The following is a 25,867-nucleotide window of genomic DNA, read 5'->3' as shown; positions in this document are numbered from 1 at the left end:
AGGTGCTGGGAAGTAGGTACAGAGGAGATGTCAGGGGCAAGTTGTTTTTTTTTAAAAAACGCAGAGAGTGGTGAGTGCGTGGAATGGGCTGCTGGCTGCGGTGGTGGAGGTGGAAATGATAGTGTCTTCTAAGAGACTTCTGGACGACTACATGGAGCTTCGAAAAATAGAGGGCTATGGGTAAAGCCAAGGTTGTTCTAAGGTAGGGACATGTTTGGCACAGCTGAAGGACCTGTATTATGCTGTATGTTTTCTATGTTTCTAACTTTTCTTTGCTTATTCCTTGTTAGTAAATACTTAGTATCTATGCTACAGTACACTTTTTTGGGTAGTGTACAACTTCTGTTGGGATCAGTTGCAAATTATTGGCAGTGACAGATGATTTCTACAAGATCAACAGAAATATCACTGGTTGAATAGGAAACAGCAGGTATTAATAATCTGGTATATTAGCCCATTAAATGATTTCAAAATCAAGTGAGTCCCCAAGACCAGAGCAGGAAAAACAAATCCATAATAATCCTTTTTGCCATGTTTATTATATATTTAGAGACACAGCACAGTACACCCATGTGACCAATTACCCCCCCGTATCCCATCTGCCTTTAGAATGTGGGACCAGGAGGAAACCCACACGGCCACAGGGGAATGTACAAACCCCTTACAGACAGTGGCGGAAATTGAACCTGGGTCGCTGGCACTGTAACAGTGTTACGCTAACCGCTATGCTACTGTGCCTCCTCTAACTTTATTAAAACAAACTTTTGGAAATACTTTCAGATTCCAAAAAATCATTTAAATTTATACCTCATTTTTGAATATAAAAATGTACCAAAATAATCTAATGATCTTGGTTGAAGGACTTAGCTTGCAATTATTTACAGTCAAGTCCTGACAGCAGTTTGATTTTAATCCAGTTCAAATCTGATGACAAACCTATTCGTCAGTTCTTCATTCATTAAAAAGCAAAGCTCTTCTAATTGAATCCAATAAAAATGTTTTTTTTAATAGAATTTGCACTGATTGTTCTTTTTATAACACTGATTCCAACATCATTTTGTGCAACAGATCTATACCTTGTTTGTTTAAAAGGTTGTCATTTTTAAACACACCAGTCACCCTTGGTCCTTGCAAAGTTTTACACCCTTAATGTTCCAAATCTACAGCAAGGGATCCACAGCTTGTTTAGTTCAAAGTGATACATTCACCATGTGTAACACGACAATGTAACAAAAACGGAGAGCTCACTCTCCCAGACACCAACAGCACAAGGAGATTGTGCAAAAGTTGTTCAAAGATCTTGATGAGATGATTCTGTAGTATAATATTTGAAAGTTCAAAGATTGTAATAATGAATCTCTCAGACTGCAGAGGACATTTCAATTCGTTTTGTTGAGACCAACGAAAGGATTAAATTGTCGGGAAAAAAAAAATCAGTGGTGACTGGTCAAGGTCAGAAATATGCAGATCTCACAATTCATCTTTTTTCAGAGTTTTGTCTTCAGTTTCATTTTCCTCCTCCTCTTCCTCTTCTTTGTTTTGGTCCTCTTCTTCTTCCTCCTCCTCCTCATCCTCCTCTTCATCATCTTCATTTTTCTCTTCCTCTGCATGATGTTTCCTTTCTTCTTCGTCCTGACTTTCCTTCATTTTCTTCTCAGGTTCCTGTAAGTATAGATCAAGAAGTTTCAGCAACTGCTCTCAAAGCCACGCTCAAATCAAAAATAACGTTTGTCCAAATCACACGTTTTCATACATAAGCAAATAAAATCACCCAAACAACAGGAATTCTGCAAAATGCTGGAAATGAAATTGTCAGGACCTGACAAAGGGTCTCGGCCTGAAACGTCGACTGCACCTCTTCCTACAGATGCTGCCTGGCCTGCTGCGTTCACCAGCAACTTAAATAAAATCACCCAATTATTTTATTAAACAAAATATACAAAAATCACTGGAACTGGAAAGTCAACAACTAAAACATTCTGCTGTACAAATTTGACAATATCCTAATTGTTATGTTGTGCTCCATACAGTGAGTTTTCTCACTCATCAGTTACGACTCTAGATATTTCTCTCCATTTGCTAGAAACAGATCTGGTCCCTCTCAGGTCAGTTAATAGTGGTGTTGTATATTTTAATAATTGACATTGAAATTCTCTTTCAAAATTTGATTCTGTGCCCTTATAGTGTTTTCCCCCATATATTGCTCAAATTGGAGGAGATTTTATTCAACAGTTGATAATCTTCAGGATATTTCCTCATTGAACCTGATCGTCATCGTGGCTATCCCTCAAGGTCGAGAATGATGGTCTTCATTCTGTTGATCTACTTATGGGCTCTCAAGTGGCTTATGAGTCCAATCTTGGCTTTGAAAGTTCTTCTGCATTCAGGACAGGTAGTTCCAGATGGCAGATCAGGTTTTGGTTGTTGCTGCCTCTCTTTTTATTTTCTTCTCTTTTCTTCTAATTCTGCACATCTGTTGGCTTCGAAGGTTGCTGTTCCTTCTCAGATGATGGCTTGCCAGAGTTTCCTGTCCTTGGCATTGGTTTCCCAATTGTTGATGTCAATGTTACATTTCTTCATGTTGGCTTTTAAGACGTCTTTGAATCTCTTCTGTTGTCCGCCTCTTTTACGGTTGCCTTCTTTAAGCAAAAAAAAGATTTGTTTTGGCAGACGTTCGTCTTTCATCCGAACAACATGACCGCTCCATCTTAGCTGGTTCCTGATGACGTAGGCTTCAATGCTTGTTGTTTTTGCTTCATTTAGCACATTGACATTGGTTCTTCTATCTTCCCAGCTAATATTTAAGATGTTTCGAAGACAGCGTTGATGGAACTTTTCAAGTGCCTTCAGATGTCGTCGGTATGTTGTCCAGGTTTCTGATGCATACAGGAGCGTTGGGATTACCACTGCTTTGTACACTAACATTTTGGTGTCTGTTCGGATGTCACAATCATGAAAGACTCTTGTTCGGTGACGTCCAAAAGCTGTTCCAGCACATTTAAGACGATGTTGGATCTCGTCATTAAGGTCGATATTGGAGGAAAGGTGACTTCCAAGATACGGAAAGTGGTCCACGCTTTCCAGGGTTGTTTCGCCAAGTTGAATTGATGGTTCTATCCAATATGTCTCAGTTGGTGATGGTTGATAGATGACTTGAGTCTTCTTGGAATTGATGGTAGGTCCAAGTTTCATGTATGCACGGTTGAAGGCAGTCAGAATCTGTTGGAGGTAGTTTTCTGAAATAGCTGCAACACTGTTGTCATCTGCGTATAGGAACTCGATGAGGAAACTCGTGGATGTCTTCGTTTTGGACTTGAGATGGACAAGGTTGAAAACTCTGCCATCTGTTCTGTAGACAATTTCAATTCCTGGGGGTAGGTCATCCTTGATAATGTGGATGATTGTCGCAATGAAGATGGTGAACCAAGTTGGGGCAATCACACATCCCTGTTTTACTCCTGATCTAACTTGAAAAGGCTCACATGACTGACATGCTGACCATGACTGTGGCAACTATGCCATCGTGGAGGAGTCTCAGGATTTGAATGTACTTTTCCGGGCATCCATTGACCTGATATCACTTCATTGAGACTGCAGTCAATGAATATAACTTAAGGTATACTCCCACATGATTTTATTCTATGTGATTCTGTCTTTGCCTCCGGTGCTGGGTTTATCTACCATTGAAACCAATAATTAAGGTGGAGAAGATAGGGACATTGACTGATAAAATGCAACAGCTGGTAAAACATATTATTTAGATAAAACAAATTGATTGTAATAATTCTGTTAGGATGGGGTAGGGATCTCAACAGTTAACAGATATTTTCTGACTCTATTTTGATAAAAGGCCATTGCTGAATGTAACATCTAGGATTTGACTCATTTTAAGTTCTGATTGACATTAGTTTGCTATTAGGGAAATACCAAACTGAAATCTAAACAATATTGCCAAATTTTAAGAGGACTTTGTGTACAGACGTACCTCCTGCAAGGATTTGGGCTGGTGTTGCAGGGGTGGCCTTTTCACCAAGTGGGACACTTCTGGTCACACCTCTTAAAACTCAATTCACCCCACCCCCGACAGAGAATTCTAAATGTATACCCCTAGGGAGGACTGGAAAAATCAGTGCATTTATTAAGTATCATTGAAGTTAATGGATAAACAAATAGGACAGTCTTCATGACAAATGTGCTGCAGAACCAACATATTAAAATTAATTTAGTTAAGTAACTCGAATGGGAAAGGTTTGTGTGCAAATTGAAATAGTGGATACCTCACCTTTGTTTTTTGCCAGGTCTCATTTCCAAACTCTTCTGCATATTTTTCATCATCAGTAATAAGAAAATTATCAAAAATAGTTCCTGATTTCACCTTTAAAACAAAAAAAAGTGATTAGCCAGAGTTGTGAGCCTCCACTTCATGCAAATCAATTTCAGTGCTTTCAGTGCCACACTGTTTAAAGGTTGTACTTGCCCACTTCATAAGCCAAACATGCCAAAATTCAGTACAATCATAATACATCACAACAGTTACAATATAGTACTGGGAATGGACAGAAAACAAGACAAGGATGACACCCAGGACAGTCATTGGATAGCATAGAGGGAGAGTGAGTTTAGAAGAAGCCAGCTGGGCCAGGTGGCACATTTTCCATGTCACAGTTCCCGAGGAAATACTGGATTGAACATAATTAGGCACTTGGCGAGAACCTTTAAAAAGAAGTTAGGGACATTGTGGGAGTGGCAATTGTGTGAATGGGCCAGTGTTGGAGTGGGGAGTTGAGAATTTGGCATAGAGGCTTGGGGAAGGCATAGGCCACAGATAGATATTTTCTTGTTATTTATTCTTTCTTTCTTCTTGCAAATTTAGAGCAGTGAGGATGCCAGGCAAGATACTGGAGTGCTTCTCTTGCAGAATGTGAGAAGGCAGGAAGACCTCTATTAGAGTGAGTTTATTTTTGGGTAGATGATTTGTTTACACTTAAATGACTTTGGCCACCAGACTTCTATTTGACTATTTAACAAAGTACCGTGGATTGAGTCCACAACAATGCGCTTCCTAAAAATGTGTGAATACCCTCGAAGACAGTATTATCTAGACATTATAAATATTAATTGTCTTCTATGTTAGCACGTAAAATGCCAAATAAATGTATTGTGGATTTAATTGCATTCCTAAAGGCTGTGGATACCAACCCAGACATGTTGGCGTCAGAAGGAAAGGATGGAGTTAGGTGGTGTGATATTTTGTATGTAGCTTCAATAGGAAGCATTGTCTATAACTTTTTAAGTAGCAATTGCCTTTGTGTTTAGCATATAAATATCGAGCCCACATTGGGCTAGCAGACCTTTCTACCGAAAGCGTCTCCGTCCGTATGATACCTGCTGTAACTTGTTGTGTCGAATAAGGAAGCTGCTTTGTATCTACCAGTGACTCTGTCTCTCCAGTGATTTCATCCACGTTACAACATTTGGTGTCAGGAGTGGGATACTTCGTGACCCGTCGTGTGCCCAGCGTTCCTAGCAGTCTAAGTTGGTGAATATTTTTCTAAAATAATACTCACACTTGGATCTGTTCAGTCGGTGGTGCACGGAACACGAGATAACACAAACACGAAGAGTTGAACTGGTAGATATAAAAGTAGTGTGTGCGGCTGCATGTGTGTTTATGTAAGTGAGGAATCTTTGCATGTTAACTTGGTTAACTTAGTGAGACTTGGACCACCAGTTGCGAAAGGTGGTACCCAACGGGACGGTTCGAGACGTCAGCATGGAGGTGTGTATACTCGCTCGGGGAGCTGCATTTTAGTGCATGCGTTTGCAAGTGTGATGCAAGGGAATACAGCAGACATCATGAGTTCAGGTACTCAAAAGTGGCAGATTGTGGAGTACATACTCCGGGGTTTTAAGTCTGTACTGTTACCTGGTACCCGTCTATTATATTTTGCGTAGTGTGGGGTTATCTCAGGGAGAGGTTTTACCCAGACAGATCAACCAGAATGGCATCTATTGAAGTCAGGCAACATCAGGCTGAGAACCCTGATGATCTGAGTCAGCCCTTGACCTTGATTACGACTATTCATAAGCCCTTCACCCCTGGGGAGAAACAGAGCATTTTGTCAGAGTTGTCCTCACTTAAAGTCGCCTGTGGGAATTCAGAATTCTGGCACAAACTCGAGGAAATGGTTGAAATTCACCAGATGCACCCTAAAGATATACATGTGTTAGTGAAAGCTAAGTGCCCGAGGAATATGTGGGACAGGATGGCCCAAGGGGTGTGGGATGGTACCTGGGCAACTACCAGGAGCGCCAGTAATAAAGAAAGATATCACTCTTTTAAAGGGGAAGTGAGGCAGCAGCTGGGGGGAGGCGAGAGTAGCTGGGGAACGATAATGGCAGTGATTCAAAAAGCTGACAAGACAGCCATGGGTTATGCAGAACATAAATATCGAGTGTACGAGGAGTATTCCGGGTTGGATAATCCAGGGAGGGTTGACCAAGTCTTCCTAAAAATGCTGAAGGCAGGCCTGAGCTCAGCCCACCAGGAAGTTTTAGATTTAGGCATAACGATAGGGTCCACCTACTCTGCGATAGTTTCGTGGGCCAGTGAGATGGACCAAAGAAAAGGCAAGGGAAATCGTAAAGTGGTTATAGTGGATGCAACTGCTGTGATATCCGAAGAGTTTGTTTTACTTGCCGGCAGCCAGGGCACCTAGCAAAGGACTGCTGGACCAAGTATAAGGCAGTGAAGGAGTTGATATGCTGCAGCTGTGGCCTATCGGGACATGGCTGGAGACAGTGTCCAAAAGGGAGGGGAAAACCCAGGTGAAAGTCATGGCAGACACCCAGTCACTCACCCCATCAACAACCGGTCTGACTGTCGATCAGATAAAAGAGTTAGTAACGGCGCCTCTTAGGGCAGAAAAAGATGTGGCCGCGGGCTACACTGCCAGTGCTGGTGATGTACACAACGGCATCGTTAGGGGGACAACAATGCAATATGTTAGTGGACACAGGGGCATTGGTATGGATAACAGACTTACCCATTTCAACAACCGGACAGGCCAGTTATATCAGGGGTGCAGGAGGGAAGCCAGTAAAAGCAGAAAGAAGCGAGTCACAAATACTAAGAAATCGGGCGAGTGCAGCCTCCTGTGTATTTCTGGGTATTTCCAAATAATGAGGGCACGATCCTTGGAATAGACATCCTACGGGAAGCAGGAGCTATTATAGATTCGGGAAAGGGAGAAATAATAGGGACGAGTCAGGGGCAGCGAACGCATACAACCAACAGAATACACAACCTGCCTAGCAGAGTTTCAGCTGCCCCGATCATCAGAGACTGCAGCCCGGATGGGGTCTAAGGGTTACCTTGTCAGCAGTTCCCAGCAGTGTGGGCTACACACAAGAAAAGAGAGGAGGGTCTGTATACCCTAAGTAGTACCCTATACAAACTGACACACTGACCACTATTTGTGGTATAGCGAAGGAACAAAAACACCAGGGGATACTCTGAGAAACTGTGGCCACTCCAGAACATAAAGTTTTCCCAGTTCCTCCGAGGGCAGACATTACTGTGAATAAGACAACGAGGAACAAGAGGCAATTGAAATTGCAAGTGTGCAGGAGGAAACGACAGAAGCCGGCTTAGTAAAGTTATATGAAGAGGTAGAGACAGAAGAGAAGGAAAAATGGAGGAGAAAAGGAGCAAAGGAGGGATCAGACGGGTGCTGGACACATGGGGAGGAAAGAGTCGCGGTGGCCCCACCCTGTATTAGACCGATACTACTGAAGTTATATGATGGGGTGATGCATCAGGGAAGGCAGAGCATGATCACAACCCTCTGGCAGGACTGGTGGTGGCCAGGAATGGGCAGGGATGCTGAGAAATTCTGCCACCATTGTATCACTTGTGCCCAGCAAACCCTGGTAAGGGCAGAAAGCTACAGTTGGCAAATCAGCCTCGGCCGAGGGGACCCTGGGAAAACATCCAGATAGACTTCACAGGGCCCCTGCCAAAAAGCTACTGTCTAGTAATTATGGATCACTTCACCCAGTAGGTAGAGGCTTTCCCAATAAGGGACTGCACCGCCCGTGCCGCTGCATGGATCCTAGTTCAGGAAATCCTCCCAAGGTGGGGAACCCCAGTCCAGGTGGATTCAGATCAGGGAGTACATTTCACGGGGAAAGTGATGAAGGAAATGTGCCGACTGCCAGGGATTCAACAGCGGTTCCATGTACCCTACCACCCCAGAGTTCAGGGATGGTAGAAAGGATGAACCAAACAATCAAGAATGCGTCAGCCAAAGCTATAGCTGAGACAGGAAAGACATGGGTGAATGTATCACCAGGAATCTTGATGAGACTGCGTGCAACCCCAAACCGCACTTTGGGTCTCAACCTCTACGAATTATTGATGGGGCGAGCAATGCGACTCCCTTATGGGGTAATTACCGGTTGTGGTGAGCCCAGGGCTTACAGGGATAGAATGACCCAATATGTGAAAGACCTTTGTAACCAGCTTAAAGTATTAAAGGACCGAGCAAAACAACAACAGCGAATCGCTGATCAGAGAGAGCCAGAGAGAAAGGGGATAGTCCTTCCACAGCCCGGAGACCAAGTTATGGTGAGGGTGCTGCCAGAAAGGCCAGGGTTTGCCCCCAAGTGGACAGGACCACAGACGGTACTCTTAACCAATGATACGTGTGTCTGTGTACAGACTCGGCGAGGCAGCCAGTGGAAACACTGGACTCAGGTTAGAGCACACAACTCACCCTCTTGTTGCTCCCACAGACGGAGTGGGGAACCAAGTGTACCCAGTAACCATGTAATTACAGAAAACCTAAGAGAGGAACACCAACCAGCCATGCCAGACCTGACTACAGCTGATGAAAACATACCCGGAGAAAACACAAAGGCAGAAAACGCCGAGAGCCTGGCAGAAGACACTGAGAGCGTGATGGAAAACCATGAATAGCCTGCAAAAGTGTGATGGTGATGGTACTCTGTTAAGAAGGCTGGTTACTGAAGGTAGATGATTAATTTTATGGCATAGTATAGAAATTTATTGGGAAATAGATGAGGAGGGATTTTTAAGTTAAAGCAGAGACAGCAAGTTCCACAACTTCAATGGCATTTCAACCTGCACACAGCATCTGAAAGCAGTCACCCCAGTCTGAGGAGCTGGGCCCTTTCAGCAGTTGGGCCAGTGATCGACCGGACAGTTCAGAAGGAGGTGCCACCGGGGAGAGGTCCTTGTAGACGTTTACATAGAGGCCATCCCAACCCCTTCCTGTACATCGATGAGAGAGCCTGTGGGTGCTCCTGGAAGGAGAGTTTCAGCAACCAGAGGATAAAGGGCTAAAGACAAAGGAATGTGATTCAGCTGCCGTCAGCCTACAGGGCAAGAGTGACAGGCACACGAATTCCTAAAGACTTGGAACAGCCTCTCTGCTTAACATTTGGTAGGTAGTGATTAGGTAATGCTAGGATCGATAGAGGTACATAAAATTGTGGGGGGACGGAATTTCAAGACAGGGCATTTTTGCGGCCCTATTTGAGCAGATCCTCCTAGGTTGGCTTTTCCTGATACAAATTTAATTTTTGTCCAGGAGGGCCAAGAGGAGGGACCGCTAGAGTGAGTTTTTTTTGGGTAGATGATTTGTTTACACTTAAGTGACTTTGGCCACCAGACTTCTATTTGACAAAGTACTGTGGATTGAGTCCACAACAATGCGCTTCCTAAAACGGTGTGAATACCAGATGCTTCTGGTGCCGTAGTTTGACCAGATGCTGTAGTTTTGAAGACAGTATTATCTAGACATTATAAATATTAATTGTCTTCTATGTTAGCATGTAAAATGCCAAATAAATGTATTGTGGATTTAATTGCATTCCTAAAGGCTGTGGATACCAACCCAGACATGTTGGCGTCAGAAGGAAAGGATGGAGTTAGGTGGTGTGATATTTTGTATGTAGCTTCAATAGGAAGCATTGTCTATAACTTTTTAAGCAGCGATTGCCTTTGTGTTTAGCATATAAATATCAAGCCCACATTGGGCTAGCAGACTTTTCTACCGAAAGCGTCTCCGTCCGTATGATACCTGCTGTAACTTGTTGTGTCGAATAAAGAAGCTGCTTTGTATCTACCAGTGACTCTGTTTATCCAGTGATTTCATCCACGTTACAACACCTCCAGTATCCCTGATGACTACACCTTCAAGAAGTGCATCTCACTGCAACTTCTAACAGGAAGTATTAAGGAGTTGGGAGTTGGAACTGGATGAACTTTGGATCATTCAGGAGGGTGAAGGGTTTATAGACGGAACATACAGTGGTAGTAACATCCAAAGTGCATGACACAGGTAACTGTGTGGCTGTCAGGAGGGGTAAAGGGGATGGGCACCCAGTTCAGAGTACTCCTGTGGCCATTCCCTTCAACAACAGGTACACCGCTTACAGGACACTGTTGTTTGGGGAGGGGGGGGAGTGAATGACCCAACAGAGGAAACTCACAGCAGTCAGGTCTCTGGCACTGTGGCTCAGAAAGGTAGGTGGGAAAAGAGTTGAGCTGTAATGATAGAGGATTGTCTGCCAAGGGGAACAGAAAGGAGGCTCTGTGGACAAGAATGTAGAGGTCTGTAACTGAACTGGAGGGGGACCAATATCTTCACTGGATGGTTTACTAGTGCTGCACAGGAGTGGGGTGAGTTTAAACTATATTTGCTGCAGGGGGATTGGAACCAGAGTGCCAGAACTGAGAGTGAAATGGACGTGGTAAAAGAATGTTGTCAAACCAACATACAAAGTCAGGAATCAAAAGGTTGAGCATGGTAGGGCTAAAGTTCAGAGAGCTGGATGGGAATGAGTTTGTCAGATGTGTTCAGGAAAGTTTCCTTGATCAGTAGGTAGAAGTACCAACTAGTGTAAGTGTGGTACTGGATCACCTATCAGGGAATGAGACAGGGCGGGTGACAGAAGATTGTGTAGGGAAACACTTTCAAACCAGTGATCATAATGTCTTTAGTTTCAAGGTAATTATTGACAAGGATAGGTCTGGTCATTGAGGAGATTCTAAAATGGAGAAAGGACAATTTTCTTGGTATCAAAAGGGATCTGGCAAGGGTAGATTGTGATAGGTTGTTTTCTGGAAAAAGTGTACTTGATAAATGGGAGGCCTTGGTAAGTGGACTCTGTACAGATTACAGAGGAGGAGATGTTTGCTGTCTTGATGCAGTTTAGGGTGGATAAATCCCCAGGGCTTGATAAGGTGTTCCCTCAGATCCTGCAGAAATCAAGTGTTGAAATTGCAGAAGCCCTAGCAGAGATATTTAAAATATCCTTAGTCATGGGTTAAGTGCTGGAGGATCAGAGGATAGCTAATGTAGTTCCGTTATTTAAGAAAGGATATAAGAATAAGCGAGGAAATTATAGGCTGATGATCCTGACATCAGTAATGGGAAAGTTATTGGAAGGTATTCTAAGGGACCAGATAACTCTCCTTTTTCTCCCTCTGTCCCTCTGAATATACCCCTTGCCCATCCTCTGGGTCCACCCCCCCCCTTGTCTTTCTTCCCGGACCTCCTGTCCCATGATCCTCTCGTATCCCTTTTGCCTATCACCTGTCCAGCTCTTGGCTCCATCCCTCCCCCTCCTGTCTTCTCCTATCATTTTGGATCTTAGCCTCCCCATACCACTTTTAAATCTCTTACTAACTCTTCCTTCAGTTAGTCCTGATGAAGGGTCTCGGCCTGAAACGTCGACTGCACCTCTTCCTAGAGATGCTGCCTGGCCTGCTGCGTTCACCAGCAACTTTTATGTGTGTTGCTTGGATAGACGGGGACTGGTTAGGGACAGTCAACAAGGCTTCATTCATGGTAAATGTGTCTAAACAATCTTATAGAGTTTTTCGAGGAAGTTACCAGGAAAGAGGATGAAAGCAAGGCAGTGAATGTTGTCTATGTGGACTTCATCAAGGCTTTTGACAAGGTCCTGCATGGGAGGTTGGTCATAAAGTTTCAGTCACTTGGCATTCAAGATGAGGTAGTATATTGGATTAGACACTGGCTTCATGGAAGAAGCCAGAGAGTGGTTGTAGATGTTTGCCTCTGTGACTGGAGGCCTGTGACGAATGGTGTGCTGCAGAGATCAGTGTTGGGTCATTTGTAGTTTGTCATCTATATCAACGATCTGGATGATAATGTGGTAAACTGGATCAGCAAATTTGCAGATGACACTAGGAATGGGAGTGTAATGGACAAAGAGGAAGGCCATCATGAGGTATACAAAATGACGAAGGGTATAGATAGGGTAAATGCAAGCTGAGGGTGGATGAGACTACAATCAGAAGTCATGGGTTAAGGGGAAAGGTGAAATGTTAAAGGGGAACATGAGGGGGAACTTCTTTACTCAGAAGGTGTTGAGAGTGTGGTAGGAGCTGCCAATGCAAGTGGTAGATGTGGGGTCAGTTTCAAACATTGAAGAGAAATTTGGATAGGTACATGGATGAGAGGCACGTGGAAGGCTATGGTCCGGGTGCAGGTCAACGGCACTAGGCAAATTAATGGCTCAGCACATACTAGACAGGCCGAATGGCCTGCTTCTGCGTCGTAGTGTCAGAGACACATCGGGTCAGGAATATCTGTGGACTCTTAGATGTTACTCTGTGTGTTGAATTTGATCCTTGATCCCAGACACTTTCTGTAAGGCCAGTGGTGGATGGACTGCATCAGCCAAACTTAATAGAAGGAATTGAGGGTTAGCGGGGATGAGAGAAGGAGAATTTAGGAGTGGTGAGAGGCTTATGATATGATAGGAAAAAGCATAATATCATATTAGGATACGAGAGGGTTTAGGGGTGGTGTTGAAGTGCACTCAGCTTAGATGACCTAGACTGGAAAAAAATGGCAAAGGCCTCAGGCCATACAATCCACAATGCACTATTTAGTCAAGGTGTTAGTCATAGTCTTGTTCAATGACAGAGAATGGTCAAGAAGCAATGTGGCCTAACCTGCTTCCATTTTTTAAAAATCCTTATTGCAATGCACTTTTTGGAGCACAAGCCAGTAATTAAACTATCAATCTTTTTGCATCAGACTGCCATTAAGCAAAGCCCACCAGGAGGACTGGACCTGACTTTTTCCCCCTCGAAGTAGACATAATCCTGAATTTGCAGTATCATATAAATGTACAATTTACTCTGGAAGTAAATTAAACCATCTCCCTTGTGATATCAGCAACTTCGCCAAGCCAATTATTGAGATTAGGTTATCAGCACTCAGAGTTCCAAATGGATTAAATGAACAAGAGTGTCAATTACTAAATTATTTCCCTAAGTGGTTAGGCATACCAGCAATTACTGACCTGCCACAAATCCAGGCCAATTACACCAATATTCTGGAATTTGTAGAGGCTGGCATCAGGTGCGTATTCTGGGTTGTCAATCTCTGGATGAACCCAGTCGCCTTTGTAGTTCGGGTTTTTTAATTGTTTTGGTTTCCATTCACCCTAGGCCAATAATAATCAATGAGTTTATTACCACAAGAAGCAACCAGTCTGTTATTCTTTAATACAATGTACAAACATCCAAGTTACACATTAAGATGACTGAAACAGTAGTGGGTCTTTGAGAGTAATCAGTTTGTACAGTTTCAGTTTGGTGACGTTCTACTCCACACTTCTGTGAGAAACAATTATTTTATAATTAATCAAAATATTGAAGCATTCTAACTGCATCTCCACTATTAAAAACAACTGAAACAACTTCATATTCCACTTTGGGAAAAGTAGGGAAGGATGGAATACCTTGAGCTGAAAACAGGTGAATAACTTTCATTTTTGCAATCAACAAACCAATATTAATGTGAAAATGTAGTATTAAATACTTCAATAATAACTTTTCACACATAACTTATTTCATTCATAACTCACTAAGATGAACATCTTATTTCTGTTAAAAGGAAATTATGGGCCTGTTTCTATGTTGTAAGTTTTATATAATACAAACAGCTGTTACTACAAGTTTCACTGCCATACCTTGTATTCTGGGTTGGGGATCATTGGAGGCTCCCACTCACCATCCATTTCTTCATCCCAGTCTTCTGGTTTCTGTGCCTCAGGATCAGGAATATTCTCTGGTTTATCCCAATCCTGCATTTGTTAGCAGAGAGATGCTTTGATCAAATCAGATAAGACCCCCTGTAATGGCTTTTGTTTTGAATACCTTGCAACACCAGATATCAGCTTTCTAACTATTAGTCAAACACTTTATTCTTAGATCAGTGTTTTTTTTTCATCCCACCCTCTCCCTGTAACTTTCCCACAAATCCATTGCTAATAATGTTGAGGGAAAGTTAAGAAGTTTGATATAATCAGGGTCAAGCCGTTTCACAATTTCCAGCTATATTGTTTTTAAATTCTGCCAGTAAAGGGCACAAAGATCTTAGTTAGTTCAATCTCCATGCCCAATGGAAAAACTCACTGTGGCAAACCTAAAAAAATAGAAACAATTCTGTATCATCTACACAACAATGATGCGCATGTTTGTCACTGCAGGACAAAAAGAGGGCCTTTTTCCCAGCAATCGCAGATGGATCAAGGCAACACAATGACAATTACTGAAGTCTCACCTCTGGTTTTTTATCATCTTCATCATCAATTGTCTCTCTGTCATCCCAGTCCTCTGGCTTCTTTGCTTCTGGATCCTTGATCTTCTTTGGTGGCAGAAAATCCCAGTCATCCTCCAAAGTGCCTGACTCCACCTTTTCATTGTCAATTTTAACTTCATACGTCTGATCAGGTTTGAGGATTAATGTATAGAGGTGGGTTAACTCATCATCCTGCCGAGAAAAATAGGTTCTGTGCAATACTGGTCACGTGCTGTCTCAAGCAAATCACTCCAAAACCCAGTGCTGTATCAAGCAGTGCTATAGTTAGTGCCTGCCGCTTTCTTTTATACAGGGAAGAGTCAAGCTGAAGCCAGATCTTTCTAGTTAAGAACTGGAGATAAAAAGCATAGAAACTACAAGTAAAAATGAAAACTATCAGAAAATAAAAGAAAAATTAATTTCTTTAATGACCACAGTTTGTGGCATAGCACTCCTGTTTCATCTGTCCTTCAAGTTGCCTCTGCCATCTCAGTACAGAATGGAAATAAAACTGGAGGTCATTCTAGCTCGAAGAAACATAATCTTAATATTTCTCACCTTTAGGTTTCCAGGTCACATATTGTTCCTTAACCAGATTCCAGGCAGGCAAACCCATTCCCTAGACTCCACTTAAAACTGCAGACTAAAGTTTATTAGCATCTAATGGAAAGCCAGTGTGGATTTGCATGGTCTCCTTGTGGGTCTCCCATGGGTGCTCCCACTTACTCACATGTCCCAGTCAACCTAGCGGGTTGCTAGGCTAACTGGCCTCTGTAAATTGTCCCTTGTGCTGGTGAATGGTAGGGCCTACGGGGAGTTGGTGAGAATAAAAAAATGGAATTAATGTAAGATTACTACATTAATCTTATTACATGGCTGGTTGATGGTCGGCACAGGCTAAATGGACCAAAGGGCTTGTTTCCATGCTGTATTTGTTTGTATAAACCTGTAAACTTTGATCTCGTTCCTCTTGTACACTTCACCACTCTAATTTGCAGACAATGCTTTGGAGCCTGACAATATATTATAAGAATTCCATCTTCAAGGTTTTCCATAAAATCCACTTCCTTGGCCAATCTTGTGGCTAACTCTGCGAATTCCATTAGAGTCAGTTTCTCTTAAAGTGCTGTGAAATACTTTGCTCAGGAAATTTTTCATTATATAGTTTTTATTATTAATACTCACCTTACATTTAATTTCTTTCTTGATGAGGTGGTTTTTGCCTTTATAGTTGAAAATTACATGCACTTTCTTTGTTGTATATCCGCAGATATCAGGACCTAGGACACCAAATAAACAGACAAATTCAGGTTTGATGTGGCTACTGCTTAAAATATGCTTCATTTACATATTAGAAAATTTGTTGTTTATGAGAGCTTATTGTCTTTAAATAGCATCTACTAAAATAGTTTACTAGATTCAAAATGCTTTCGAGTGTTCTGGTAGCGTAAAGATCTGGCACAAAGAAAGCAGTGTATTCAGGGCACTGTATGGTGAGGCACAGAGTTGAGCACAATGTTCAATGTTCAGATATTAAAACTGCTTGTTGATGTGTCCTTGATGAAGTTTAAGAAATCATGGTAAATCCACTGAATTTTTGATCGTCAAATGATTTATGAAATAGTAATCAACTTCGCTTCACATTAAGCAGATGACACAGACACAATAGGAGAGTTTAACTGTTCCAATGAATTTCTAATTCATTTCCTAGTCACCAAACTCAGTCATAATTTATAGATTGCTTTCAATTCAAATCTATTTGATATTGATATAATCAGTTTATATAGTCAATTTAATTCAGAATCAAATTTATCATCACCAGCATGTGTCATGAAATTTGTTATAAAACAAATTCCTTATATTCTTTATAAAACCAAATCATTACAGATGCTGGGAATCTGAACTTAAAGAGCAAATGCTGAAAATATTCAGGTGAGGCAGTATATATAGAAAGAAAGAACAATGATCATCAGTCTGATTTTTTTTCTTTTTCTGTTCCTCCCCCTGCCTGTCCAGCATTTCCCATTTTCATCTTCATACAGTGTTGACTCTGCCAACAGGTTCAGAAAACTCACCAAACATGATATAATACTCAGTTTCTCCATGAATGTCTTCCTGATCCACATCTGCTGGAAAGAGCTTAATGTAACCTCCACCGCAGTCAATCTTCTGCTCATGTTTCACAGTGAACTGAATAATAAGGGTTTTCCCCTCATTGCTAAATGGTTCAAATTTTGCAGACCGGGCATAAAATTTAGCATCCTGACTAGTCTGAATACCTGCGATGAATTGAAAATATGAACGTTGAAGTTACTGTTCACAGCCAGTTATAAAATGGCAAAAGCATAATTGGTACTCCTATGAAAAATAACACCGATGGATGATAAATATGGGACTATATCAATAGAAGCAGTTATTCATATGGGTGAATGTTATAAGGTGATTATTACACAGACAAACACACACAAACACATATACAATGCCAGAAAGGGTGACAAAAGGAGAGGCACCAAATTTAGATCCTCCAGATGGATTGGAGTCAAATTTTCATGCTACACAGACAGAAAGGCAAGTTACAAGGATGCAGATCATAGAAGGTGCTGTACTTCTCTGTGACTATGTGATATACATAGGCTATGTGATTGGGGTAAAACTTGAAGGATAAAGTGTAACTGGAGATTCTCCACATGGTAGGAAAACGAAAAATAGAATGCTGTTTAAATGAACCAAAGGTGCCGTGATAGTGAGGGATCACAGTGTACTGATACATATTCATATGTTCAAACAAGTAATTGGAAAGGCAAATGGAATGTTGGCCTCCATTACAAAGGGAAAGGAGTTTCAAAGTAAGATTTTCTTCAAATAGATTAGATGTTTGTCAGACCAGTTCCTGTAGTTTTGCTCTGGTTAATTAGGAAAAGTACAAATACATTTGAGGCAGTTCATAAAAGGTTAATGAGGTTGATTTCTAGTTTGATGTTGCTGACTAATGGGGAAAGATGGTATCTATACTTAGTGTAATTTAAAAGAACGAGGTGAAACACAAGATTCTGATAGGGCTTGAAAAGATAGGTGCTGAGATGACAACTTTACTTATGAAAACATCAAGAAATAGGGGAGATCGTCCTAGATTAGGGGTCATTAGCTAAGATAAAGATGAAAAATGTCTTCTCTGATTTCTGGCAAGAATCAGGGAATGATTTACCTTAGAGGACTGGGAAGGCCAATAGAAGCAGACTTTTACTCTTTGGAGAGAGAAGAGTTATGGAGAGCAAAGTTCAATTTTCAAAGTACATTTATTATCAAAGTACATATCCATATATAACCTTGAGATTCATCTTCTTGCAGGCAGCCAAAAACCAAAGAAGCATAATAAAATGGACTAAAAATCCTCCACACAACACAGTCAAACACCCAACGTTCAAAAATAAAAACAGATGTGGGCACCAGGCAAGATGGCCACACGTTAGTGGAGCTCCAACAACCCACAAAGAAATTCTATTAATTACAGCATATTTATCCCACCTTGTCTGGATACAGCTGTCCCGCAGTTAGAAACTGTTTGTTTTCTTCACTAAAAGTGCTAATAACAACTTCGTGAGATAACTCTTCTTAGAGTGCTACAACGAGCCACATGGCTACAAGACAAAGCCCACAATCCGAAGTTCAAGCCACACTAACGACACAGACAGACCAAGGCTCCGACATGGAGAATTTACTGGCTGAGGTTAGCCGTATGAGTTCCACTCTATACGTGGTAGCTGCTGATGTATCTGTGATTAAGGAAATGACAATGGAGTTGAAAGACTCCGTCAATGCCATTCAAGAGAGGCTGACGGAAGCCGAGGGCCGCCTCTCTAGTGTGAAGGACACCACTGTGCAACTGGTGGGTGCCAGCGAGCAGAATAATAGACGCTTGGACCTGCTGTGGAACTGTGTCCAGGAGCTTGAGACAGGACAACGTCAGGCTGATCAGCCTAAAGAAGGGTGTGGAAACAAGCGGTCTGATTGAGTGTGTGCAAAGAATCACGTCCGAAGGATCTGGCATCGAACTGAACGCAGAGTTTGAGATTGAGAGGACGCATCGGGCCCCGGCTCCTAGGCCGGGCTAGGATTGTGCCCCCCCCCACCGCCCCAGGCAGGTCCTAATACGATTCTTGCACTCTTCGGCAAGAGAGAAAGTACTGCAAGTGGCCAAAGCAAAGAGAGGAGTTGAGTGGGAGGGATGCAAAGTTTCCTTCTTTCCAGATACGTCCAGAGAATTGGCTGAAAAACGGAGGGCATTTACTACGGCTTGGAAAATGCTGCAAAGAGTCAAAGTGAGGTATACACTCGCTTATCCAGCAGTTCTACGCTTCACATGGAAAGGAAAAAACAAGTTCTTTACTACTACTGCAGAAGCAGAGAAATTCATTCAGGAAAATTCATTCATTGAGGATGCTAAGAGGATGCAGGGTGACTTGGATAGGTTGGGTGAGTGGGCAAACTCATGGCAGATGCAATTTAATGTGGATAAATGTGAAGTTATCCACTTTGGTGGCAAAAATAGGAAAACAGATTATTATCTGAATGGTGGCCGATTAGGAAAAGGGGAGGTGCAACGAGACCTGGGTGTCATTATACACCAGTCATTGAAAGTGGGCATGCAGGTACAGCAGGCGGTGAAAAAGGCGAATGGTATGCTGGCATTTATAGCGAGAGGATTCGAGTACAGGAGCAGGGAGGTACTACTGCAGTTGTACAAGGCCTTGGTGAGACCACACCTGGAGTATTGTGTGCAGTTTTGGTCCCCTAATCTGAGGAAAGACATCTTTGCCATAGAGGGAGTACAAAGAAGGTTCACCAGATTGATTCCTGGGATGGCAGGTCTTTCATATGAAGAAAGACTGGATGAACTGGGCTTGTACTCGTTGGAATTTAGAAGATTGAGGGGGGATCTGATTGAAACGTATAAGATCCTAAAGGGATTGGACAGGCTAGATGCGGGAAGATTGTTCCCGATGTTGGGGAGGTCTAGAACGAGGGGTCCCAGTTTGAGGATAGAGGGGAAGCCTTTTAGGACCGAGGTTAGGAAAAACTTCTTCACACAGAGAGTGGTGAATCTGTGGAATTCTCTGCCACAGCAAACTGTTGAGGCCAGTTCATTAGCTATGTTTAAAAGGAAGTTAGATATGGCCCTTGTGGCTACAGGGGTCAGGGGGTATGGAGGGAAGGCTGGGTTCTGAGTTGGATGATCAGCCATGATCATAATAAATGGCGGTGCAGGCTCGAAGGGCCGAATGGCCTACTCCTGCACCTATTTTCTATGTTTCTATGTTTCTAAAACTGCAGCGCTGGCACTGACTGAGAGACAGGATATGATTACAGTAATAGGTGGGGACTTTTTAGGTATAACAGGGTGGGTGGGGAGCTGGATAAAGCGATCTGATTAGGACTAGGTTTACTAGCTGGCACAGGACTTTGCGGACCATATCATGTGTCTTTTTCTTTTCTGTTTCTTTGTGGAGTTTATCCTGCCTGTTTATTTTTATTAGTTAATCTGGCAGGAATATATTATTTCTATGTTTTTGAGTTATGTTGGCAGCATTTGCAGTGTTTGTTGGTAATAATTGAGCATGGGGGATAGAGTACAGCAGGTTTTTTTTTGGAGTTTTCATTTTATTTCATTCCAGACTCAGTCATCTGGGTAAGTGTATGTTTTTGCACATATGTGCATGAAGTTTGGGACATGAAAACGGTTAATTTCATACCATGGAACATTAATGGGTGTGGAAACCCAATCAGGAGGAAAAAGATTTTATCATACCTTAAAGGTAAACAAATTGATGTTGCATTTGTCCAGGAAACACATTTTAAAGATGTTGAAGGACTGAAATTTAGAAGAGATTGGGTGGGCCAGGTATTCTATTCATCACTTAATAGCGAGCAAAATGGGACAATGATTTTAGTTAACAAAAAACTTAGTTTTATATTGCTTGAGGAATTTAAAGACAAGGAAGGCAGGATCATTTGTATAGATGCACTTATTAATGGGGTGAATGTAGTACTTTGTAACATATGTGCACCTAATAAGGAAGACCCAGACTTTCTTAGCAAGGTGAACGAAATTTTAGGTATCAAGGAAGGAAAAATAATTTTAGCAGGAGTCTTTAACCAAGTAATGGACCCTGTTATTGATAAAAGCAAATTTCAGACATCACCAGTACCCAAGGACAGGGCTGCCTTACATCAACTTATTGAGGATATCGGTCTGGTGGATATATGGCGATTGGTGAATCCATCCGGAAAAGAATATACATTTTTCTCTCATCGACATAACTCCTACTCTAGAATAGATTATTTTTTAATATCCAACTCCATTGTAGAACAGGTGATAGACTGTAAAATTGGCCCAATAGAATTATCAGACCATGCACCAGTTGAAATTCAAATTGATTTAAATACTGAAAGGGGAAGGAGGGGTAGATGGCGAATGAATACTATGCTGTTAAAAGATGAGGATTTCAATGATAAGTTGGCTGAGGATCTGACTTCGTTTTTTGAATTGAACGTAGGGACCACAGTAAAGCTGTCCTCGGAATTCCAGTAAAATAACATATATAACAAAGAAGCAGAATATGCATTATTTAGATTAAAAACAAGTTTCTACAAAGGTGGTGACAAAGCTGGTGAGCTGATGGCATGATATTTAAAACAGCAGAATACAAATAGCGTTATACCTGTAATTAAGAAAGGGGATACATTAGTGTCATCATCTGAAGACATAAACAAAGACTTTCAACAGTTCTATGAACATTTATATGCATCACCGTTTAACCATGACCAGGAGGAGCTGAATCAGTTTTTTGCTAACATAAAATTGCCTACATTATCCCCACAACAAGCTGAGTCCTTGGATGCCCCAATTACTGAGGATGAGGTCAGATGGGCTATTGTGGCTATGAAAATGAGGAAATCTCCAAGTATGGATGGCTTCCCAGTAGAATATTATAAGAAATTTCTGAACATATTGGCTCCTATTCTAACAAAAATCTATTCAGAAGCATTTAATTTGGAATCTTTACCTAATACATTTAGTGAAGCATTACTATCATTGATCCCAAAAAAAGACAGGGATGCAATTATAGGCCTATAAGCTTAATTAATGTGAACTGTAAGATACTGACTAAAATACTGGCTTCGCGATTAGAGAAAGTATTGCCATCTATAATTAACACTGACCAGGCTGGCTTCATTAAAGGCAGACCCCCAACTGACAATTTAAGGAGATTACTGCACTTAACATGGCTGAACTCCTCAAGTAGTGTTCCAGTTACTGCCATCTCCCTGGACGCCGAAAAGGCCTATGACAGGGTTAAGTGGAGATTTTAACCACAGCCTTGTCATTCTTTGGGTTTGGCTCTATCTTTGAATCATGGATTAGTATTTTGTAGAAAAACCCTAAGGCTGCAGTTATTACAAATGGCATCATATCCCCATTTTTCAACATTTCAAGGGGTACATGCCAAGGCTGCCCCCTCTCCCCACTGTTATTTACGATTTTTTTTGGAACCGTTGGCAATCATGATTAGAGCAGATCCAAATATTGGAGGGGTGAAGGGAGGCAGAAAGGAGCATAAGCTGACGATATTTTATTACTGATTAGTGACCCTCCTAATTCCTTACCCCCACTAATGAAAACAATTCAATTATATTCTGAGCTATCTGGTTATAAAATCAACTGCAATAAATCTGAGGCTATACCAATGTCAAAATTATGTTATTCAAATTCGGTATCTCAGTTTAATTTCAAATGGGTGCCAGTTGGAATGAAGTATCTAGGGGTCAAACTCAGTCAGAATTTGGATGAAATAATTACTTTAAATTATGATCCATTATTGAGTAGGATAAGAAATAATCTGGATAAGTGGGCTCACTGAGACTGTCAGTCTGGGGTAAAGTCAATGTAGTTAAAATGGTCATAGCACCTCAGTTTAACTATCTTTCTGTGATGCTTCCTTTAAATATATCAGATTTGATCTACAAGCAATACAACAAAATTATCAGGGATTTTCTATGAGATAAGAAGCAGCCCAGAATTAAAATGAGTAAGATGTGTAAGTCCAGGGACATGGGTGGGCTCAGTCTACCAGACGTCAGGGCATATAAATTATCCTTTGAAATTACCAAATTAGCTTAACATTGGGACAGGCCTGATGTTGATTTAGATTGGGTAATTATAGAACGGAGCCTGGCTGGACCATATTCTCCCTGTAACATCCTCTCACAACATGTGGAAAACAAGACTAATCTAAATCCTATACTATTTCACTCAAGGAGTGTGTGGAGTACAATTCATAAAGCTTGTAGAACGTCACATTTAAACCAGTTATACTCCTTGCTCTGGAATAACCCTGAGATATGCATTGGGAAAAAAATGATGTCCTGGAAAGAATGGAAGATTAAAGGTGTAAATACAGTAGGTGATCTCTGTGAGAATGGGATTTTTATATCATATGTCGATTTGCAGAGGAAATATGACTTTGTAGATAAATTTTTGGAAGTATTTACAAATAAGACATTGTATTAGTAGCATATTCAAGAACGGTGACCCACAAAGTAACCCTTTAACTGAATACTTTCCATTACCACAGGAAGTTCATAAAGCATCAGTGTTTTATAAAATGTTCAGGCACTCTGTGGGTGAATCGTGTAACAATCTCAAAGCAGTATGGCAAAAGAATCTTGGAAGCGATATTGAAGATAATGAATGGTGAAATATTTTATCAAATGTGGGTGGACATATTAGGGAAGCAAAAGGGAAATTTGTTCAGTAGAAGATAGTACACAGATATTATTGGACACCAACAAGACTCTACAAAATGGGGATTGTTGATAATTATTTATGCTGGAAACATAAAAATGAGGTGGGCACATATTTTCACATAATTTGGGAGTGTTCCATGTTTCATCCATTTTGGTGTGAAGTTCTTGATTTATTGGGGAATTGGTCGGGTTCCACACTGCCCTTGTGCCCACGGCTTTGTCTCCTGGGTGATAGGACAATGATACCGAATGTAAACAATGACAAATTTACTATTTTAAAGGTGGGTCTCATCACAGTTGCAAGAATTATATTGCAAAGCTGGAAAAAACCCAGATGTCCCACTGTGAAGGAATGGACTGAGCAAATGATTAAGATTTCATCATATGAACACATGTTGGGAAGAATTAACAGTGAGGGAAAAGTGCAAGACGCGTGGGATCAGTTTTGGTTGCATGTTAATTTAAACTTAAATTAGAACTTCTTTCTGTTTCTAAGTTTTATTTGTTTTCCTGTCACAGGATGGCTGTGTAAATATGCTGTGTAAATTTCTGATGATGCAAAGGTTGGGGGTGTTGTGGATAGTGTGGACGGCTGTCAGCGGTTACAACAGGACATTGATAGGATGCAAAACTGGGCTGAGAAGTGGCAGATGGAGTTCAACCCAGATAAGTATGAGGTGGTTCATTTTGGTAGGTCAAATATGATAGCAGAATATAGTATTAATGGTAAGGCTCTTGGCAGTGTAGAGGATCAGAGGGATCTTGGGGTCCGAGTCCATAGGACACTCAAAGCTGCTGCGCAGGTTGACTCTGTGGTTAAGAAAGTATATGGTGCATTGGCCTTCATCAATTGTGGGATTGAGTTTAAGAGCCTAGAGATAATGTTGCAGCTATATAGGACCCTGGTCAGACCCCACTTGGAGTACTACGCTCAGTTCTGGTCGCTTCACTACAGGAAGGAGGGAAGGATGTGGAAACCACATAAAGGGTTCAGAGGAGATTTACAAGGATGTTTCCTGGATTGGGGAGCATGCCTTATGAGAATAGGTTGAGTGAACTCGGCCTTTTCTCCTTGGAGCGACAGAGGATGAGAGGTGACCTGATAGAGGTGTATAAGATGATGAGAAGCATTGATCGTGTGGATAGTCAGAGGCTTTTTCCCAGGGCTGAAATGGCTGGCACAAGAGGACACAGTTTTAAGGTGCTTGGAAGTAGGTACAGAGGAGATGTCAGGAGTAAATATTTTTTTTTTAAAACACAGAATGGTGAATGCATGGAATGGGCTGCTGGCAATGGTGGTGGAGGCAGATGCGATAGGGTCTTTTAAGAGACTCTTGGATGGGTATATGAAGCTTAGAAAAAGAGGGCTATGGGTAACCCTAAGTAATTTCTAAGGTAAGTACATGTTCAGCACAGCATTGTGTCTGAAGGGCCTGTATTGTGCTGTAAGTTTTCTATGTTTCCAAATAACTCACAGAACCTGAACCACAGAGTCCCTGAGAGTGAGTCCATAGCCACAGAGCCAGTTCAGCACTGCAGCCAGCCCAGGAGCCTGATGACTGCAGGCCACAGGCCACAGCCTCGAAGCCAGGAAGAGCACTGAAACAAATAACGCCTCCCAGAGTAGTGAGCTGAACACCAGTGCATCCTTTGATCTCCAGCTCGATGCCTGGGTCTTTATAATCTGGACTGAGTTCTTTTACCACTCTCGGGGCTGAGCCCACCACTTCGATCCAACCCGAAGATTCAGTCAGGCTCCAGGTCTGCTCCAGCAATGGCTGCCGTGCCAAACCTGCATTCACGAGAGTCCAGTTTGCTGAATCCTTCAGGATACTGCAGGTTGTGCAGACGGTTCAAAAGTTCAATCCCCAAAGAGAAATTACAGGGTGCGGACTGCAATAATATTAATCCAGAAAAAGTTTAATTATTACAATAGATAGTAGTTTTGTTTGCCTCCTGCAAAATATTGCCATGTCTCGCCAGCGCCATCTTGTAGACTGGAAAATTGAACTTAGATCATGAACAGATCAACTAAGACTTTTGTTGATCTCGAGAAGGCATTTGGCTTATATCTCTCCCGTCTAACATGTTTATAATAACTCACCTTTGTTTTCTTCTGGATCCCCAAAAAATTTTCCAGCTGTCAATTTGAATTTACCATAGTCTAATTTATGTTTGGATTCAATCCATCGGCTCTCCCAGGCATCTGAAATTAGACACAAGGTTAAAAACGACCTATAATGTTAATTATTTGTTCTCCTACACTGGCAATTTCCATCAATCTGATAAATTCAGTTCAATCCTTTTTATTCAAATATGCTAACCAATGTGGCTAATGTTAGAAAGCAAGACTTAAGTTAATTTGACACCATTAGGACATCCTAAAAAGCTCTACATTTTATAAAGAACTGTCA

General features: G+C 41.6%; 1 protein-coding gene across 1 annotated transcript in view; it reads right to left on the bottom strand.

Moving 5' to 3' along the window:
* Positions 1-520: 520 nt before the first annotated feature.
* LOC134337237 (calreticulin-like) overlaps positions 521-25,867 on the bottom strand; it is a 33,807-nt gene continuing 8,460 nt past the window's right edge. The window contains exons 2-9 of the mRNA XM_063032083.1: positions 25,558-25,659; positions 16,724-16,927; positions 15,834-15,928; positions 14,631-14,840; positions 14,038-14,151; positions 13,366-13,509; positions 4,283-4,375; positions 521-1,662 (exon numbers count right to left, since the gene is read on the bottom strand). Of these exons, the coding sequence (XP_062888153.1) occupies positions 1,471-1,662; positions 4,283-4,375; positions 13,366-13,509; positions 14,038-14,151; positions 14,631-14,840; positions 15,834-15,928; positions 16,724-16,927; positions 25,558-25,659 (1,154 nt within the window). The 3' untranslated portion in view covers positions 521-1,470. The remainder of the gene's footprint in view (positions 1,663-4,282; positions 4,376-13,365; positions 13,510-14,037; positions 14,152-14,630; positions 14,841-15,833; positions 15,929-16,723; positions 16,928-25,557; positions 25,660-25,867) is intronic.

This window comes from Mobula hypostoma, chromosome 24 (assembly GCF_963921235.1).
Source record: "Mobula hypostoma chromosome 24, sMobHyp1.1, whole genome shotgun sequence".
In the NCBI taxonomy this organism is placed as follows: Eukaryota; Metazoa; Chordata; class Chondrichthyes; order Myliobatiformes; family Myliobatidae; genus Mobula; species Mobula hypostoma.
Note: the sequence above shows the minus strand (reverse complement) of the source record. Positions and strands in the feature narration are given on the sequence as shown.